This window comes from Schistocerca gregaria, chromosome 4 (genome assembly GCF_023897955.1).
Source record: "Schistocerca gregaria isolate iqSchGreg1 chromosome 4, iqSchGreg1.2, whole genome shotgun sequence".
NCBI classification, from domain to species: domain Eukaryota; kingdom Metazoa; phylum Arthropoda; class Insecta; order Orthoptera; family Acrididae; genus Schistocerca; species Schistocerca gregaria.
Genome location: NC_064923.1, coordinates 463808774 through 463829425, shown reverse-complemented (window position 1 = coordinate 463829425; position 20652 = coordinate 463808774). Strand labels below are relative to the sequence as shown.

At 38.3% G+C, this 20652-nt stretch overlaps 1 protein-coding gene across 1 annotated transcript in view; it reads left to right on the top strand.

Moving 5' to 3' along the window:
• Positions 1-20652, top strand: part of LOC126267458 (replication factor C subunit 3) — a 93504-nt gene that overhangs the window by 68758 nt on the left and 4094 nt on the right. Inside the window, exon 6 of the mRNA XM_049972728.1 lies at positions 6802-6970. Within this exon, the coding sequence (XP_049828685.1) occupies positions 6802-6970 (169 nt within the window). The remainder of the gene's footprint in view (positions 1-6801; positions 6971-20652) is intronic.

The window sequence follows — 20652 nt, the reverse complement described above, 5'->3', positions numbered from 1 at the left end:
CTGTGTGATTTGAAAAGCTAGCAAGGCACGTTTGAAAACACTGTCTCTGCCTAGCAACAATTGGTGTTAATTATGATATTATTAGTTGTGTTGTGTTTGTTGACCCTTGAAGAAACTATGAATGACAAGACTTACCAGCCAGTCTTACTCCAGTAATCTGTTGCAAGCTTCTAGCTAATTTTACATGTGCAATACAGCACCTCAATTATAAAGACGAAAAATATTAAGGCCACCGCACTCATCGATCAAAGTTCTCTCTCTCTCTCTCTCTCTCTCTCTCTCTCTCTCTCTCTCTCTCTCTCTCTCTCTGTCTCTCTGTCTCTCTGTCGGCTGCTATTGGTTACTTGCTCTCGTCTGACATCCACGACTTCTAAGTTATGAAGTCTGCCGGTTACGAATGACTTGGCCTCTCAGTTATTTTACAAGTGAGGCGCCCTACTGTGTGTAAAATTTCCAAAGTGCTTTAGGAATTGGTACATCTTCTGTTGTACCTATACCGATTTTAATTTAAAGCCTAGATTCTGTACCAGCATACATGTTGATTTACTTGTAGGGGAATGATTTACCCACTTAATTTTAAAATATGGTTTTACTTGACACCCAGTATATTGATAATGTCACTTTTTATGTATCCCTCCGTACCTAGAAATGTAATAAACGCTCTTCAGCTGTTATTGTTGTCTTCATGCTTTGTTTTCTTGCTGTTCTTTGACATACTTGCAAGCCCCCTCTCCATATTTTTCTGCTAATCAAGTTCGTAGTAAAGGAAACACTCTGGATGATAATTAAGTTTGTACATGCCTTGTAAAACCTATTTAAGGATTTCCATGTCAGAGTAGCTCTGTGTATTTGGACCACGGAATTGGAAAGGTTGCCCTTGAAGTTTTGCATGATATGATGGCTGGAGAATGTAGACGTTGCTAATAACTGCTTCTGTATCTGCGAATGTTTGTTGCAAAGATAGAGCACAAAAACAACCCGAAACGTGTTAGCTACACCGTAGTCTGATCATCTGAAGAACATGCTACTCGGCTCAGTAAACTAGTATGTCAAGACTCTTGCTCCAGATTTTTCTTCTTTAATCACTGACCAACTTACATAATGTTGTTGTTTACCATTTCCCTGCCAGCTAGTGTTTTCCTATAATACTGTCTTGATGTTTTTTTTTCTCTTTACATATACCAAGTTATATTTTTTGGCTTTGGATCTGTAAACAGCAATTGTTTTATTTGTATTTTATCACAGTAACAGCAGCTGTATTATTATGGCGTTTCACGGTATTGGGATTTTGAGCAGGCATGTAACAATATTAGCTGCTGGAAGCAGTGGCTCATCTTTCGTGTGATTGATTGCTGGCTTGGTCACCTCACCTCGCTATCTCAGCTCGCAGCGATGTCTCTTCCCACTTCATGGAGTCACTGGATTGCTTTGCATTGACCAACTGATGCCGTGGTGACTGCTCCTATTCTGTCACGTCCTTCATTGCCACTCTAGTCTTAGTCAGGCAGAATGCAGAATGCTCGCAAAGATCCACAGACCTTGCTGTGAGTGCTCGCAGCCTTATGTCAGTGGGTGTTTAAATGTTGTACAGCATATTCGGAATTTTTAATACAAACAGTGTAAAAGTTGTTGCATCACTCTTCGAGAAAACATGACGCCGACTACAGCCAAGTATAAACTTCACTTTGTAAAGGTTCTCCTAAATCGCTGCAGCCATGATCACGAAATAAAAACTAAATTAATTGTGTTATTGGAAAATGGCTTATGGAAAGGTTAGGGCTGTTATACTCCTGAGCACTTTAGGAAACGAAATCCAGCAAAAAACAATGCATTTTGGAAAGATCTTTGATTTGCAACTGCATTTGAACTGCATGTTTGCGTAGTACGAAAGTACTTGTACGAAATACATTAAATACAGCAGTTCAGTTTCCGAAGCATTCTTAGGTTCCTGCCTAACCATGCCCTCCGAGAAAAAACAGCAAACATTATTAATGCCCAATATTGTATGTGAAAGTTCATCTTTTCGTGAAGATATAGTGTACTTACATTTCTTTACCTATTAACCTTTCATCTTCATATGGTCGCGCTGCTTAACAGTGATGCTGCTAGTGGTTGATTACGTAACATGTCTTATGCTCTGAACGAGGCCCAAGAGAAAGACAGGCTGCAGCACGAAGCACGAAGAATGGCCTGAGCTCACTCGTTCCCTTAAGTCAGCAGGCAAAATGCGTTTCTAAATCTGTTAATTCACAACTGGGTGCATGCATATTAACGAGAATTGCATCTTGTACTGGAATCCGTTATTATGAAGTCTTACTGATTACTATTTGTACAACAAAATTTAAAATCAGTTCTCGATAGAAATGGTATAACCGCTCGTTTATAGCATTTAGTCTCTTCTTTGTAACAGTTCTCCTTTTATGGATGTGGTGCCTTACGCAACTGATAATCATTTTGGCATGATTTTAATTGCCAAATTAGAGTCTGTTAGTAGGCCTACGGACTTCCTATCATTGTAGGACTAACAACGGTTAGATTCCATAATAGTGCATTCCAATAGACGATGCAATTCTCGTTCGTACATATACATCTAGTTACGGGTTAACTGGTGTAGAAACACACTTTGCTGAGTCGAGCGAGCTCGGCTTACCTTCATAACGTATGCGCCGCGCCCTGTCTTTCTTGTAGGCCTCGTGCTCTGAATAACTGCCATCATTCGCTAGTGAGAGCACGTGACATGAGCTATGACTGGCTGACAAAAGTGCATCGCTCAACGCAATCTCAATTTTAGAGCTACGGAAGCTACTGTGCTGTAATTTGTGGAATTTGTGTATATACTTCCCCAATGCAATAAACTGTGTGCATATTGTCTCGCTTCAAACATCTTTCCAAATGCATTGTTTTTCCTGGCTTTCGTTTCCTAAAGTGCTGGAATGTCCTCCACCGGTATAAGACCTTTAAGATTCAAAGGCCTGATAGGTTTTACAGCTCCGAGGGACAGTATACTGTTGCTTAACACGGATGTATTTTCACCCGCATTATACGTAATTTCATCTGGGAGGAATTGTGTTTTTAACCGGGAAATTGTTTTAACACATGGCCTATTTGTGTTATACTTATTTCACTGTCAAGTTGATGCAATGTTTGTTGATCTAACCAATACTCTGCCGTGGACTGACTGACTCGGGACCAAAAATTGAGCCCTTATATATATCACCACAATAAAAACTACACATTATTTGATGTTTAAGTTACATAAATTACAATTAAAACTTAACTGAGTACATCGAAAAATTCGTTTCTGTTAACAGTTTCTTCTACTACAAGAGTTAGACTGAATTATTTGTTTATATGATGAAATTAACAGATATACAAGGTGTACAACTTTGCTTCCGCCTTTTTCCAGTAACTGGCGATAACGGTAATTAGTGTTTGAAAGAAACAGATCACAGATGTCAGGACCTTGGTCAACATAACCTCATTCAAACATTAGTCAATTTGTGTATGCATTGTAAAGTTGTTCTTGATTGAAAATGTTAGTTTACGAGCCTAATTCTCATCATTTGCGAGAGGTGTTACTGTTTTGTGTCAGTATGAAGAAAACAGCGGCTGAGTCTTATCGAATGCTCTCAAGTACGTATGGTAAGGATGTTATTAGTGAAAGAATATGTCATGAGTGGTTGCAATGCTTCAAGAAAGGTGATTTTAACGCCATAGACTGGCACAGTGGTGGAAGAGAGAATGTACTTGAAGATGCAGAATTGGAGACATTGCTGAGTGAAGACTAGCGTCAAATTCAAGCTGAATTCCAGAATGAGATTTTCACTCTGTAGCGGACTCTGAAACTTCCTGGCAGATTAAAACTGTGTGCCGGACCGAGACTCAAACTCTGGACCTTTGCCTTTTGCGGGCAAGTGCTTAAAGATAAATTGGCACAATTAGTGGGAGTGGCTCAGCAAGCTATTTCAAAACGTTTCAAGGCTATGGGCATGATTCAGAAAGAAGGAACTTGGGTCCCGTGTGAGCTGAAAACAAGAGACGTTGTATTGCATTTGTGTGTTTGTGACAGTTGCTTCAGAGGCAAAAACGGAAGGGATTTTTGCATTGCATTGTGACCGAGGACAAAAAATGGGTTCATTACGATAAGCCTAAAGGCAAAAAAATCATGGGGATATCCCGGCCATGCTTCCACATCCACGGTCAAACCAAATATTTCTGGCTCCAAGATCATGCTCTGCATTTGGTGGGACTAGCTTGGAGCCGTGTACTGTAAGGTGTTAAAACCAAGTGAAACAATCACAGGTGCTTGTGATTGAGTACAATGTGTTTGAGCAGAGCATTAAAAGACAAAAGGCCACAATACAGTGAGAGGCACGATAAAGTGATTTTGCAGCACAACAGCACTCAACCCCACGTTGCAAAAGAGGTCAAAATGTACTTGGAAGCTTTAAAATGGGAAGTCCTACTCCACCCGCCGTATTCTCCAGACATTGCTCCCTCTGACTGTCACCTGTTTAGATCAGTGGCGCATGGCCTGGCTGACCAACACTTTCGATCTCATGAAGAAGTCACAAATTGGATCGATTTGTGGATCGCTTCAAAAGATGAACAATTTTTTCGGCACAAGAATCGTAGACTGCCTCAAAGATGGGAGAAATTAGTGACCAGCGATGGAAAATACTTTGAATGATACATGTGTAAATATTGGGGGGGGGGGGGGGGCGTGGAAGCAAAGTTGTACACTTTGTAGTTATACAAACAATACTTTTGACGAAACTGGTAATTATTTTGGAATTAATTAAGGGCTGGCTTTGCTAACATGTTTTCAAATAGAGCTAAATAGATCCTTCAAGAATACTATTAGTTGTTCCTCCAAATGTTTATAATTAGTAAAGAATTTATATTTGTTTATGAGTCAGCAATAGAATTTAAGTTACAAAACAATTACTGATTTCATCCTACAAGATATTAACTAGAAATAGTTGAAATAAATTAGAAAATCAATTACATACATAAAACTAAGCACAAAACTAGATCTGGTGCTGTATTCTTTAAAACTGAGGGCCAACCTTTCTCCTTTATGAAAATGCAGATTATACTCACGTATGTCAATGATAATTAGTCAAAACTGAAAAAATGAATTTCAAGGAGGCAGATAGCAAAAGAAGAGAGGAAATAAAAAGATACCAGCTTACTTCCCCACACTATGCAAGCTTTAAGACTCAGTGGCTCCTTCTTGTGGCAGAAGGGTTGAAGGGGAAGAAAGGGGTAAAGGAAAAGGACTGGAGAGATTTGGGAAAAAGGGAAGAGTTTGGAAAAGTCCGTCTTTTTTGAGTGTACGTCGCATTGCAATAACCATTGGACGTTCAAACTGTCTTTATACCATGAGCAAATAGCTAGGGATAAACAGCACTACCTTCACAAACAGAATAAAGTTGTGCCAACCAAAAAAAAGCCACATGAATGGCTGGAGAAAACAGCATTGCATTGCAATCACCTCATACCAAATAATTCTGAGAAGGACTGAACATAGCCAAAATGAACCTGACAAAGCTGATACATGCTGGACAGCATGCATACAGTTTTGCATGCTGTGGCTGACTGTGCTCAAATGATATTTGTGGTTAACAATAAAGGTGAATTTAGGATAAACTGTAAAATCCACAACCACAATGTTAGACGTAAAAGTCATTTCCTAATTGACCCTGCTTCTTTATCTAGGGTTCAGGATGGAATATTGTGTTCAGGTTCTAAAATCTACAACAGGTGGGTAATGGGTTCGGGCAGAAAATTGGAAATACGCAGACAGGAGTACCTTATAAGCCACTCCTTTTATAAATCATTGAAATAATTATTAAACATGTTTTCAACTTTCCAAGTACTGAAAGCTGTAAGTTAGATAAATGTTTAGTAAAGAAAAACAGCAGAAGGATAGTGTAAGAGGAACACACACACACACACACACACACGCACACACGCACACACACACACACACAGAGAGAGAGAGAGAGAGAGAGAGAGAGAGAGAGAGATTGATTGATTGATTTTGGTACATACAAAAAATGAAACTACATTTATGCAATGCTGAAAAGAACTTAGAAGTTATGTACAATTTTCCACTCTAACAAATGTTTGTGAAGTTACTCTGACTTGAGTAAGAATGAACAACATATAACTAAATAATTTCGTAGAGCCTTTTTCTGACATCTGCTCACAGCTACCTGTTCCAGCACAGTTTCCAAAGCCGGCCGGTGTGGCCGAGCGGTTCTAGGCGCGTCAATCTGGAACCGCGCGACCGCTATGGTCGCAGGTTCGAATCCTGCCTCAGGCATGGGTGTGTGTGATGTCATTAGGTTAGTTAGGTTTAAGTAGTTCTAAGTTCTATTGACTGATGACCTCACATGTTTAGTCCCATAGTGCTCAGAGCCATTTTTGAACAGTTTCCAAAGATCATTCCTCTAACTAAAAAAGCTTTGTCATAATTATTGGAGAAACAAAAAAATTGTTAGGGGTATTTTTGTGTGCTAATTATCTTACTTGCTGCAGACAATTTTCTGCACGTGTCAAAGTCACCCTGTGTGTGTGTGTGTGTGTGTGTGTGTTCCTATAAATTTCAGTTCTCAGTAGATTAGCACTAGTTACAATTTTATGTTAGTTGCTTTACTGCAGTAGCTGCTTTAGCCTTGTAAAGTGTAACTTACTTCATTCCACATTCCAGAGGGCTCTTCCTAATGATGAGATTTAGGGAACTAAATGTATGGAGGAATGAATGAAACACTGAATAAATTTTTTCTTACACAGGAATACTCCAACAGCAGATTCGCCTGTGCAGTTGCCAGACTGGTTGGTGTTTTTACAAGGTGTGTCAGACCTCATGGTTGCAGAGCAAACACCTAGGCAGATTGGGATAATTCGAGAGAAATTGTATGAACTCATTATCCATGGCATTCCAACAGAACTCATTTTCAAGGCAAGTGAACTTGTTCTGATAAATTTTGGCTTTAAATGCTGAACTTTTAGAACAAAATATGGCGGTCACATAGTTTTGGCAGAAAGTAGTATTCAAAATGCATGTACAAGAATGGATTAAAAATGTAACTGGGAAAGAAGAAGCATAAAGGTTTCATTGCATAGTGACTGTCTTTTCTCCAGTGTACTTGGCTGTACAGTATTCATTGTTTGTGTATGAAATATTGTTTGCTCAACTTGTACATCAGACTTTCTCTTGGTAAGTGAGTCACAGCTTCAGTCCATACTGGTCTCAGACATTGATTTGACATACAGGATGTACAAAAAAATTTTTTTTACAAACATTCTATATGTGAACCATGAGTGACCCAGCAGACATCAATACGGTAATCGAATTCTTGCCATACGCATCCCAGTATGGCATAGTGAGCTGTGGCAGTTGCTTCCCGTATTCTATCCTGGACCTCTGCTACATCACATGGTAGAGGTGGCACATGCACCAGATCTTTACTGTATCCCCACAGAAAAAAGTCACGTGGAGTGAGATCTGGTGATTGGGGAGGCCACATTGTGAAACCGCTGTTCCCTTCTGTAGCACGGCTGATCCATCATGCAGCAGCTCCGTGTTCAGGTACCCACGAACTTCACAATGAAAATGGGGTGGAGCCCCATCCTGCTGAAAGATGAACAGAGTGTCCGATTGCGTTTGAGGCATCAGCCATTGCTGCAACATGTCCAAATAGAAATATCCAGTGACAGTGCTCTAGCGAAGAAGAATGGCCCATACAGTTTTCAACGTGACAATGTACAAAAAAACATTTACCTTTGGGGAATAAAGCTCAAATTCAGTGCATTCATGTGCATGCTTTGTACCCCAGATTCAACAATTATGCCTGATCACTTTCCCATTAGTGTGAAAAGTGGCTTTGTCACTAAAAATTAAGCGATCAACAATGCCATCCCCATCCTCATTCAGTTGTTGCAACTGCGAACAAAACTCAAAACGCTTGGCGTCATTGAGATTCTGCACTAGCTCCAATTTGAATGGTTTCATAGACAGCTTCTGTTGCAGGACTTTCCACACATTCACTTCACTCACACTGGGACGTCCGCTTCTGTTTGTCGGGCACAAGCAACCTGTCATAACGAATTTGTTGTGCCAGTGGTAAATGGCCTTCCTTGTTGGTGGCTTCTTACCGTACTTCATTCTAAACATCCGTTGAACACCTGTAGCACACTTGTTTTTGTTAAACTCCAACACACAGAAAGCTCGCTCTGCACCTGAACTCACCATGTTTGCAACTAGTGCCGACTAATCGGCAAATTACCAAACTACGCCCGGGGGGGGGGGGGGGGGGGGGGAACTTTCAGGGTTTCTCTTCAAAATGACATATGTATGATATTTGTACAATGGTTGGTTCTTGTGAAATAAATAATTGAAAGTTTTACCAGACTTTATGTACACCCTGTATTTTGTGTGGAATGTAAGCGGAAGTATTGCATTTTGTCTAGTAAATTCTATTATGGATTATTTTTGCATATAATTCTCTCAGTTCAAACTAATTCACCAGTTGCCCTAAATTGCAGGAGGTAGTATGCGTTGACTAGACTAATAAGAATAAGACTGTGTTGTTGTTGCTGCTGCTGTGTTGTCATTGTCATTTTTGTTCCAATCATCAGTCTGTCCTCCATCCCTCTCATTTGCCTGGAATCCACTTCATCAGAGCGTAACAGAATCACACATAGTTGATGGGTCCCCTTTAAAATATATACTCACGTCTAGTTCTGGACATGCAATTCGTTCCTTTCATCATCCATTCAGCTAGAGCCATTTTCAGCAATTACTTGACTTAATTTGTACACAGCCAGTCAAAATCTTTGACGTATTATGTTCTTTGTTAGAAACTTTATTCTTGTATACTCATTGTAGGACATCTTCAGTCTTTACTTGATCAACCTGCCTGATCCTCAGCAGTCTCATGTAACACCATTTTCAAAGACTTCTAATTGTTTCTCATCTCTCTTCCCCTTCACACCCATGCAGAACTGTGCTCCACATACAGCTTATCTTCTTTTTTTTGGTCTCAAGGCATGTGTCTGGATGTTACCAGCTGTTTATTTTTATAGAAAACCCTTTTCAATTGTGAATTGCTTTCTGCAACATCTTTCTTGTTTCTTCTTTAACTATTCTGCTTCCAAAAAGACAAAATCTGCCCATCTCTTTAAAGTTCTCTGATCCAAGTTAACATTAAGCCATTCAGCATGCCCACATAAATTTTTTGAATGGCAATAATCTGCCAAACTAGTCTGGATTAAAATATTCTTTTATTATGCCTTTTTCATTACGGCACAGTTTCAGCTTGTCAGATGTGTGGGATAACCCATCAGAAGGACATTTTTGAGTGACATTCAAAAGTTTGGTGGGTCATACATTGTAATAATGCAGTTGGGTATCTCAGCTTCAAAATGAAAAACATGACACCAAGTGATACAAGACATGTTCTCTTTCAGTGACTACTGCTCTGTCATCAGCAGACCATGTTTTAGTGTCAGTAATGGCCTTATAATCACTTTACTGTCCTACTCTGCATAAGTAGCAAACATTCATTATCACTCGACATGTAGTGACATGGTGCCATGTGAACAAAAGGCATTTCCAAGTGGTTCGTAACAGCTAAGTTCATGTAGTGGACAGAGTCTAAAACACTGCAAGGTCATTGTAAGTGTTCAAGATAAGTCCAGAATGAATACTGAAAGAGAAAAAAAGTGCAACAAACAGCAGTCAAACACAGTATCAAATGGCGCAGTTCAAAGGCTGCCAGAGATAACAAGCAAGTGACCATGGAAGTGTGTTTAAGTGGAGAACTCCATCAGAGTGCAAGCAAGCCAGGCCCATGCGTCATCTGTGGAGTCGTGAGGAACTGTTGCTACTTGCTAACCTCAGTGTCTTAGACTTCGTGTCGATACAGCAACTTGGCAGGGAATCCGAACACGACAACCAGGACTACAGGCTGGTACACAGCCTGGTGACATCACACACAGAAGACCAAATCTATATTGGAACTGCATTGTGATGCATGCTGCAACAACAGTATATGGACTTCAAGAATTGTAATTAAACTAAGAAAATTTATACAATCATGTAAAAATGATGTAACAAAACTGCTACATGATTTGCAAGCACGTAAAATCATTTTGTCAATGTACTGTAGGCTTGAAGACAAATTATAGTTTTAATATTGTTCTTTCTTTCTCGCCTCAGGGATTTACCTTCTGTTGCAATAAAAAAATCAATCATGGACAACAATAAATAGACATTTCCCTTTGGAAATCAAGCAACGAGGCTCCTACAGAATATAAGAATTTATTTTCTTCATTATTTTAGTAAATTTTCTTCCCCGCTTATCCTTCAAAATGTGCTGACTGCACACAATACCCACATCATTCGACAGAATGGAACATCTCCTGAATTAATGTTCATTAAATCAAAAAATAGCAAAGATTTTTTATTTATCTTATTTTTCAGGTTTTTAGGAACCTTAAACATGAAAATTTATGTGACTTTTATGTCCTTCACTGAAAATTTTGTCAGTGTGTGCTATTAATTTAATCATAGGGCACTTTCCGCCCAATTTTTCTTTCTACATTGCTTAATCTGTGAAACACCAAATTCATTAAAACAAGCTTCAGAGGTTATTTTAAGTTCAAAATTATTTTGGAATTAGCTATATTCGTATAAATGATCAAAATGAGTCTGTAGATATTTGTATAATTGTCCAAAATGATCAGGTAGTTTTTGAAATAAAAACCCTGGAAACTCAAAAATCTAAGAGTGATGAGGAATACTAAACATTTTCAAGCAACAGAGTGAAAGAAAGTTATTTTTCAGCACAGAAATGTTGTACAACAATATAATCAGTAAACCATTGCAATAAGTCAGACATATACATAACACACACAGCAATACATTAGAAGACACTGAGATATTTGCTTCACTGTGGTAACAAAGCTATTTCTTTGTGTCAGCTGAAGGAAATTATGCACAAACTACAAGGCAAACTACACTAAAGTAAAACTATGCTCACTCTTAACTTTGTGGAACACTTTATCGAAATAAATTTTGACTTTTTCATGAAAACATAACAAGCATGATAAATAAGAAATATGAGCGTCACATATACCTAAAGGTAATTGGGAAATCGAAAGATAGTTCTATACTTGTATCATATACAATAAAAATCATTTGGAAGTCATAGAAATTGAACAGATGCACCTGAAAGGATAATAGTCAGTATGAAATTACTGTAGGCCTAATACATGGAAAGGAGAAGTGGCTGTATACATTAAAAGTGGAATTAAATTCCAGGCCATAGTCGTGAGTGAGTATTCCAGTTGAGTTATTTTGTTCTGATAATCTGACAGTCCACAACAGATATTTTTTTAAACTCTGCAAAGTATTTATGGTGCCAATAATACTTGGTAGAAATAACTAGGAAGTCATTGTATGTCCCTATTTCAATATTAATTTGGTTTCTTCGCAATATGAATATTCCCAACTAAAAAAAAATTCAGAATAAATTATCAATTACTGTTGCACTAATTCCAGCTGCCTTTCATGAAACAGATGTGAATTCCATAGTTAACAGTCTATCTGACTATGATGGTCATAAGGCAGTAATAAACCATCTTCATCCGTCATGTTTTGTTAAAGAAGATTAGAAAGTACAGTTACTCACAATCATAAATGCTGATGCAGCTTCACCATTCAGAGAGAATTTACCACGTGAACAATGGGAGGAAGTTTTCTGAGGTCACACAGGAAATGAGAATAAAAATAAAAAAAAAATAAAAAAAAAACAAAACTTAACATTGCTTGGAATCCACTTTTACTTTAGAACATTCCAGAGATAATTGAAGTGAAAACAGAAAAAGTTGCTAGCTTACTTTCACTAAAATATCTAACATGCTGCTGGAAGTCATCAGAAATTCCAAGATATTCAAAAGAATCTAAAGCAGTATCTTACTAGCCACTCCCATATTCTCTCAGAATCTTTTGACTCAGGTATGTAACTTCTAGTTCACAACCTTGCTCATATTAACCATTTTTTTAAAATTCCAGAGTGTAGGCAGATGATGATTGATGTCTAAAATTAGTAAGCTTACACAAATGCTTAGCACGGAGTTGAAGAGAAAAACAGCAGCTGGATGTTCCAGAAGGAATGCATGTCCTTTTTCCCCAAACCAACTATTTTTCTCCTTGCATGATTTATTATTTGAACAAGATGTAGCAATGAGTGAATAAAGACAATAACAGAAACCACATAAAAAATTACATAAAAGAGAGCAGTACAAGAAAACAAATCAGGAAATCCAACCATTTCTTCCCCAGTCTGTTCTCATCACAGCAAGGCTTGTAGTAGCTGCAGTTGACCCACTGAACTCTGACTACTTATGGAACTTTGTACAAAAAGAGTTAATAATCAACCAGCTGTTCCCCGGCATTCTAAGTACATATTCCCAAAAAGGATCGTAAATAAGGAAACATTAAGTGCTTTTCAGACAGCAGTAGAATGATAGCCTGGATTACAGAAAATGGCAGCAGCTGATGAATTTCAAAGGTTCTTCCAGATAATTAAAACCAAATTTGACTATATCTATCCGTAGAAGACCAAAAAATTTTCTACAAGCATGTCATAACACAGATAAAACTAGTGAAAGAAAAAATGTGGTATACTAATGAACTGAAAAAATTAAAATGCATTATATGGCATTGCAAAGCACAACAGGTCCCAGCTCAAAGGAAATGTTTTACAGTAAATAATTACAGAGAAAAAGAATTTTTAGAATGGATGTAGAACAAGCAAAAACTAAAGGTGATAATAGCTTCCTTGAAGGAGCTCACAAACCATACAAAGCAGTGAGCTTTGTAGCAGCATTACTGGAAGTGCAGGTGGAAAAGAATTGTGCTTGGCTGGGACATTAATAAGTTTGCAGATTCTGCCATGAATCTGCAGGCAGTTGGAGAAATAATTTTCACAAGAGAGAAAAACAAGTCCTCTGGTTTGTATCTTAGTCCATGCCTGCTGCTCACAAACTGAAAAATGACTTTATCATCAGTCTTCAATAAGCATATCTAAAAATACCTTGTATTTTCTGTAATAAGTGCTGTTTATCTTCAAAATCTTTAGATGCATGGTTTACAACAGACTTCACCATACTTTCAGTGTCATGAAAATAATTTACTTTCATAGGAAATTTATATTCGTTCGACAAGTTATTTACTAAAGTTCCCTTGTAAAAAACTGAAACTTCCAACTTTTCTGTAATAACTACAGAATAACACAACTGAGGTAGAGATCAGGTTTGTCTATGTTAACAAAAATTAAACTTTCTGTTTGAGATATACTTAAAATTTTATTTTCACTTCCATATTGCTCTTCCGGACACATTTGCTTTATGTTGGGCAATTCGCAGGAAGCCAGTTGCGATAATGGATGTACAACCAGGAAATACTGATGGAACTCACCCTTTTTTTTGTTCTCAGTCGTTCAATATTGGCAGCGTCCTATTTTCTTGTAACAGTAGCTTGCTGTCCAGACGATACTTTCCAGTTTTAAATGGTTGTGGCAAATCTGTGACAGCCCAGCAACAATCAGTATTACTATCTTTCCTGAACTATTGTGTTAATGACAAATATTCTACAGCCAGCTTCGAACTAATCTTTTCAGCTATGGTGGTGAATTGAGAAACAAGTTACCTTGCCACTTTATACAGAACTGCTTTTAAAAACAACTGACAAATGTAGTGCCATGGAAACAAATAACAAGTTACAAATTTACCATTAATTCCTTGCATGATGTGTAGGCACAAAATACTTTCTGGGTACTGCAGTGAACCAGTGATTTTCAGCTTCTCACATTTGGAAAATCAGACCATGTGCAGTTTCATTTCTTCTTGGGACTTAAAATTTTCATGGCAATAGGGAACACAGCATTTGTATGCCATGCTTTAAAGAACAACTGCAGGTGTGTACTGCATAAAATATACCACTATCTAGTTACACAAACTTTACACAGAATTCACCCATGAACTGAAACTTCATATAACTAACTGTCCACTACTAGTGACATCTCGTTCCAATATGGCCACTATGTATACAGAAGACATTGACCTGAATCACTGTACGATACAAGACATATCATTCCAATTTCCTATCTGTAAAATAGGTGATGCAGAAATAAATCCTGCCTTTATCATTTTGTCAGTGTTGATTACTCTTCTGTTTCACATAATGAATGTTGATTGTCCTTCTTGCTCTGTAGTTGATACTTCACTCCCTGAGAACTGAAAACATTTTATTCCATGCCACACATCAAAATTCTCCAAATTTATTAATATGATATGTGTTTCTACATTTTCTTAGATCTGTCTCTATTGTTAACAGCAATGTTAAAGTTGCTTTTAAAGGGCCCCTGCCTCCCTTAAAACCAAACCGTTACTCCCCCAATCTACTTTCTGTTTTCTCCCCTATTCTTTGACAACGCAACTACCCATATGACTGCATTGAAAAGTGATTGTCTTCAAATGTCACACACCCAGAAAATTTCTCTGCACATCTAAAAAAAATTTAATTGTGTCCACAAGACTATTTGACAGAAAAATTTTCTAAATTTGCAAGTTACTTCTTAGACGGAAGATAAAACTGACAACATATTTCTTTTGAAATGCTGACTCCAGCAATATAAAATATAACTATCACATTTGGTCACAGTGAAATTGATTATTAAAATTTGCATAGATTGCACTGGTTATAAAATGGAAAAATTAAAATGTTGACCCAGGGTGGGGAGAGCCAGTGTGTGTGTGTGTGTGTGTGTGTGTGTGTGTGTGTGTGTGTGTGTGTGTGTGTGGCACATGTATTAACATTTACATGCTTTCTATTTCTGGAGAAGGAATTTGTTGTCCCAAAGCTTAGATGTTTAGCAATTTTTTCATTGTACCTATCTGTGACTCATCTCCTCCTCTATGTGGTGATTGATAGTCAATCTCCTTTTCCCAATATGCCATAATACATTTTTCGCTTCTCTTTCATTTGGTGCACTCTGAATCTTGCTATTTTCATAATTTGACTTTAATTGTACTAATTAATGCTATAAAACTTGTAGTGTCATTATTATAAAAGCCTGTATGTTCTAAAAATTTGTTGTTATCATATTACAGATAAATACCAAAGTTGTGACATGCTCATGGCTTTTTATGTATGTCAGTCTGCATATTGTTATTGTTGTGGTCTTCAGTCCTGAGACTGGTTTGATGCAGCTCTCCATGCTACTCTATCCTGTGCAAGCTTCTTCATATGCCGGTACCTACTGCACCCTACATCCTTCTGAATCTGCTTAGTGTATTCATCTCTTGGTCTCCCTCTACAATTTTTACCCTCCACACTGCCCTCAAATACTAAATTGGTGATCCCTCGATGTCTCAGAACATGTCCTACGAACCGATCCCTTCTTCTAATCATGTTGTGCCACAAGCTCCTTTTCTCCCCAATTCCATTTAATACCTCCTCATTAGTCATGTGATCTAGCCATCTAATCTTCAGCATTCTTCTGTAGCACCACATTTTGTAAGCTTCTATTCTCTTCTTGTCTAAACTATTTATCGTCCACGTTTCACTTACATACATGGCTACACTTCATAGAAATACTTTCAGAAACGACTTCCTGACATTTAAATTTATATTCAATGTTAACAAATTTCTCTTCTTCAGAAATGCTTTCCTTGCCATTGCCAGTCTACATTTTATATCCTCTCTACTTCGACCATCATCAGTTATTTTGCTCCCCAAATAGCAAAACTCCTTTACTACTTTAAGTGTCTCATTTCCTAATCTAATTCCCTCAGCATCACCCCACTTAATTCGACTACATTTTATTATCCTCGTTTTGCTTTTGTTGATGTTCATCTTACACCCTCCTTTCAAGACACTGTCCATTCCGTTCAACTGCTCTTCCAAGTCCTTTGCTGTCTCTGACAGAATTACAATGTCTTGGGTACACCTCAAAGTTTTTATTTGTTCTCCATGGATTTTAATACCTACTCCGAACTTTTCTTTTGTTTCCTTTATTGCTTACTCAATATACAGATTGAATAACATCGGGGAGAGGCTACAGCCCTGTCTGACTCCCTTCACAACCACTGCTTCCCTTTCATACCCCTCGACTCTTACAACTGCCATCTGCTTTCTGTACAAATTGTAAATAGCCTTTCGCTCCCTGTATTTTACCCCTGCCACCTTCAGAATTTAAAAGTGAGTATTCCAGTCAGCATTGTCAAAAACATTCTCTTAGTCTACAAATGCTAGAAACGTAGGTTTGCCTTTCCTTAATCTTTCTTCTAAGATAAGTCGTAGGGTCAGTATTGACCCACGTGTTCCAACATTTCTACGGAATCCAAACTGATCTTCCCCGAGATCGGCTTCTATCAGTTTTTCCATTCGTCTGTATAAATTCGTGTTAGTATTTTGCAGCTGTGGCTTATTAAACTGATAGCTTGGTAATTTTCACATCTGTCAACACCTACTTTCTTTGGGATTGGAATTATTATATTTTTCTTGAAGGCTGCGGGTATTTCTCCTGTCTTATACGTCTTGCCCACCAGATGCTAGAGTTTTGTCAGGACTGGCTCTCCCAAGGCTGTCAGTAGTTCTGATGGAATGTTGTCTACTCTGGGGTCTCGTTTCGACTCAGGTCTTTCAGTCCTCTGTCAAACTCTTCACGCAGTATCACATCTCCCATTTAATCTTCATCTACATCCTCTTCCGTTTCCATAATATTGTCCTCAAGTACATCGCCCTTGTATAGACCCTCTATATACTCCTTCCACCTTTCTGCTTTCCCTTCTTTGGTTAGAACTGGGTTTCCATCAAAGCTCTTGATATTCATGCAAGTGGTGCTCCTTTCTCCAAAGGTCTCTTTAATTTTCCTGTAGGCAGTATCTATCTTACCCCTAGTAAGATAAGCCTCTACATCCTTACATTTGTCCTCTAGCCATCCCTGCTTAGGCATTTTGCACTTCCTGTCGATCTCATTTTTGAGACATTTGTATTCCTTTTTACTTCCTTCATTTACTGCATTTTTGTATTTTCTCCTTTCATCAATTAAATTCAATATTTCTTCTGTTGCCCAAGGGTTTCTACTAGCCCTCGTCTTTGTACCTATTTGATCCTCCGCTGCCTTCACTACTTCATCCCTCAAAGCTACCCATTCTTCTTCTACTGTATTTCTTTCCCCCATTCCTATCAATTGCTCCCTTATGCTCTCCCTGAAACTCTGTACAACCTCTGGTTTAGTCAGTTTATCCAGGTCCCATCTCCTTAAATTTCCACCTTTTTAGTTGCTTCAGTTTTAATCTACCGTTCATAACCAATAGATTGTGGTCAGAGTCCACATCTGCACCTGGTTACTAAATCTCTGTCTTACCATTATATAATCTATCTGATACCTTTTAGTATCTCCAGATTTCTTCCATGTATACAACCTTCTTTCATGATTCTTGAACCAAGTGTTAGCTATGATTAAGTTATGCTCTGCGCAAAATTTTACCAGGCGGCATCTTCTTTCATTTCTTACCCCTAATCCATATTTACCTACTATGTTTCCTTCTCTTCCTTTTCCTACTCTCGAATTCCAGTCACCCATGACTATTAAATTTTCGTCTCCCTTCACTACCTGAATAATTTCTTTTATCTCATCATACATTTCATCAATTTCTTTGTCATCTGCAGAGCTAGTTTGCATATAAACTTGTACTACTATAGTAGGTATGGGCTTCATGTCTATCTTGGCCACAATAATACGTTCACTATGCTGTTTGTAGTAGCTTACTCGAACTCCTATTTTTTTATTCATTATTAAACCTACTCCTGCATTACCCCTATTTTATTTTGTATTTATAATCCTGTATTCACCTAACCAAAAGTCTTGTTCCTCCTGCCACCGAACTTCACTAATTCCCACTATATCTAACTTTAACCTATCCATTTCCCTTTTTAAATTTTCTACCCTACCTGCCCGATTAATGGATCTGACATTCCACACTCCGATCCATAGAACTCCAGTTTTCTTTCTCCTGATAACAACGTCCTCTTGAATAATCCCCACCTGGAGATCCGAATGGGGGACTATTTTACCTCCGGAATATTTTACCCAAGAGGATGCTATCATCATTTAATAATACAGTAAAGCTGCATGCCCTCGGTAAAAATTATGGCTGTAGTTTCCCCTTGCTTTCAGCCGTTTGCAGTACCAGAACAGGAAGGCCAGTTTGGTTAGTGTTACAAGGCCAGATCAGTCAATCATCCAGACTGTTGCCCCTGCAACTACTGAAAAGGCTGCTGCCCCTCTTCAGGAACCACACATTTGTCTGGCTTCTCAACAGATACCCCTTTGTTGTGGTTGCACCTACGGGTTGCGTTGAGGTTCGCAAGCCTCCCCACCAATGGCAAGGTCCATCGTTCATGAGGGGGTGTATATTAATCAAGTTCATTAATAGGAAAGATTTACCTGATGGAAATCAATAAAAGCGTACTGTTGGGTTATGTATGTCAAGCAATGGCACTTAAGGAATGTAATTCATCAGTACTTTGTTTAATGCTGTGATGAGTTAATTTTCAATAAATTAGTGAAGCTTAAACAGTAATAATTCAGAAACTATTTGTTGGATGGGTAGTCATACGACACACTTACTTTATTTTTTTAGTGTCCGGAAACCAATCACAGTCTTTCAGCCCACTGTTGGACCACGTCTGGGGATTCTTTCTTATTCAGTTACAAGAAAGAATCGAGGTTGCATCTGTAGGGGCAGTTTGGACTAGCCAGGAGGTGTTCTATGCCTTGCACAGCACTGCAGTTGCACTTGTCATCATCCACATTACCATGATCCCACCTGACCATGTTTGTTTTCAATGTGGCCATTTCTGCTCTTATGCGGTTCAGCATGCTCCATGTTTTCTGTTTGTTGTGAAGCCAATGGGAACTACATATTCTGTTGGATAGTCAGGTGGTGGTTCTTCAGTGGCCATGTTTAAGAATTTTTTATGGGATCTCAGTCGTCAAGGCTCTCACTCAGTGCCAAAGTGAGGATGTCGATCATCAAATGGTTTGTCTGAGCCTCAGTGTGAATTTCGGGAGTTAAGACTTGCAAGACCAACAGCTCTGTAAAGCTTTGGTAGGGATGTAGGTTTCATACACCATGTTGCTGCTTAACATATCTTGTTGAAGCTTATGTTGACTTTCTTAGTTTGTGTTGATCTGGTCCATATTGGGCAGGTGTATTCAGCTACAAAGAAGCATAGTGCTTGTACGATGGTTCTCAGGATAGTAGGTTTTGCTCCACATTCGACTGTTTATAAGTTTCTACTAAACACTATTTCTGGAGGCCACCTTTTACACACTGATGTCTGTACATAAGATATATCCAACGTCACACCCAGATAAAGTTGGTTTGTCTGTGTGTTCAAGTGTGGTATTATTCTAGGAAACATTGAGCCTATTCAGGTGTGTAATTTCCTTTCCATAGGCTTGATTGCTTTTTGCATAGTTCATGGTGTTCATTCTGTATCTTGTCATTGGCATACTGGACAATACAGGTCATTCAACATTTCAATAACTCTGATTGAGCCGCCTGGAATGGTGGCCGTATGCAAATGGCACCAAATTTAGTGTCCAGTCCCTAGTGCATGGGACAGGGACTGAAATTAAGGGTAGCAAAGCAAAAGCTAAAATGCTTAACTCTGTTTTCAAATGTTCCTTTACAAAAGAAAACCCAGGATAATTTGCCACAGTTTAAGCCCTGTACCACTGAAAAGATGAATAAAATAAATATTAGTGTCAGTGGTGTTGTGAAACAGCTGAAATCGTTAAAATTTAACAAAGCTCCAGGCCCTGATGGAATCCCTGTTAGATTCTATAATTAATTTGCAGCTGAGTTAGTCCCTCTTCTATCTGTTATCTATCGTTTATCCCCCAAACAAAAACCCGTGTGCAGTTTTTGGAAAAAGGCACATGTCGCACCCATCTACAAAAAGTGATCCATAAAACTACCATCCAAATATCCTTGACATCAATATTTTATAGAATCTTGGGACATATTCTTAGCTCATACATAATGAAATATCTTGATGACAACCAGAACAGATTTCAAAACACTGATCATGTGAAACCCAACTCACACTTTTCTCACATGACATACTGAAAGCTTTGGATCAAGGCAACCAGGTAGATGCAGTGTTTCATGATTCCCAGAAAGCATTTGACTTAGTACCGCACCTACGCTTATTGTCAAAAGTACGATCGTATGGAAAATCAAGTGAGAGTTATGACTGAATTGAGGATTTTTTGGTAGGGAGGACACAGTATGTTATGTTGGATGGAGAGTTATCATCAGATATGGAAAGAACTTTGGATGTTCTGCAGGGAAGTGTGTTGGGACTCTTGCTGTTCATGTTGTATATTAATGATTTTGCAGATGATGTTGATAGTAATAGCAGACTTTTTGCAGATGATGCAGTTACCTATAATGAAGTTCTATCTGAGAGAAGCTGCATAAATATTCAGTTAGTCCTTGATTGGATTTCAACGTGTTATGCAGAGATTGGGAACTTGCTCTAAATGTTCAGAAATG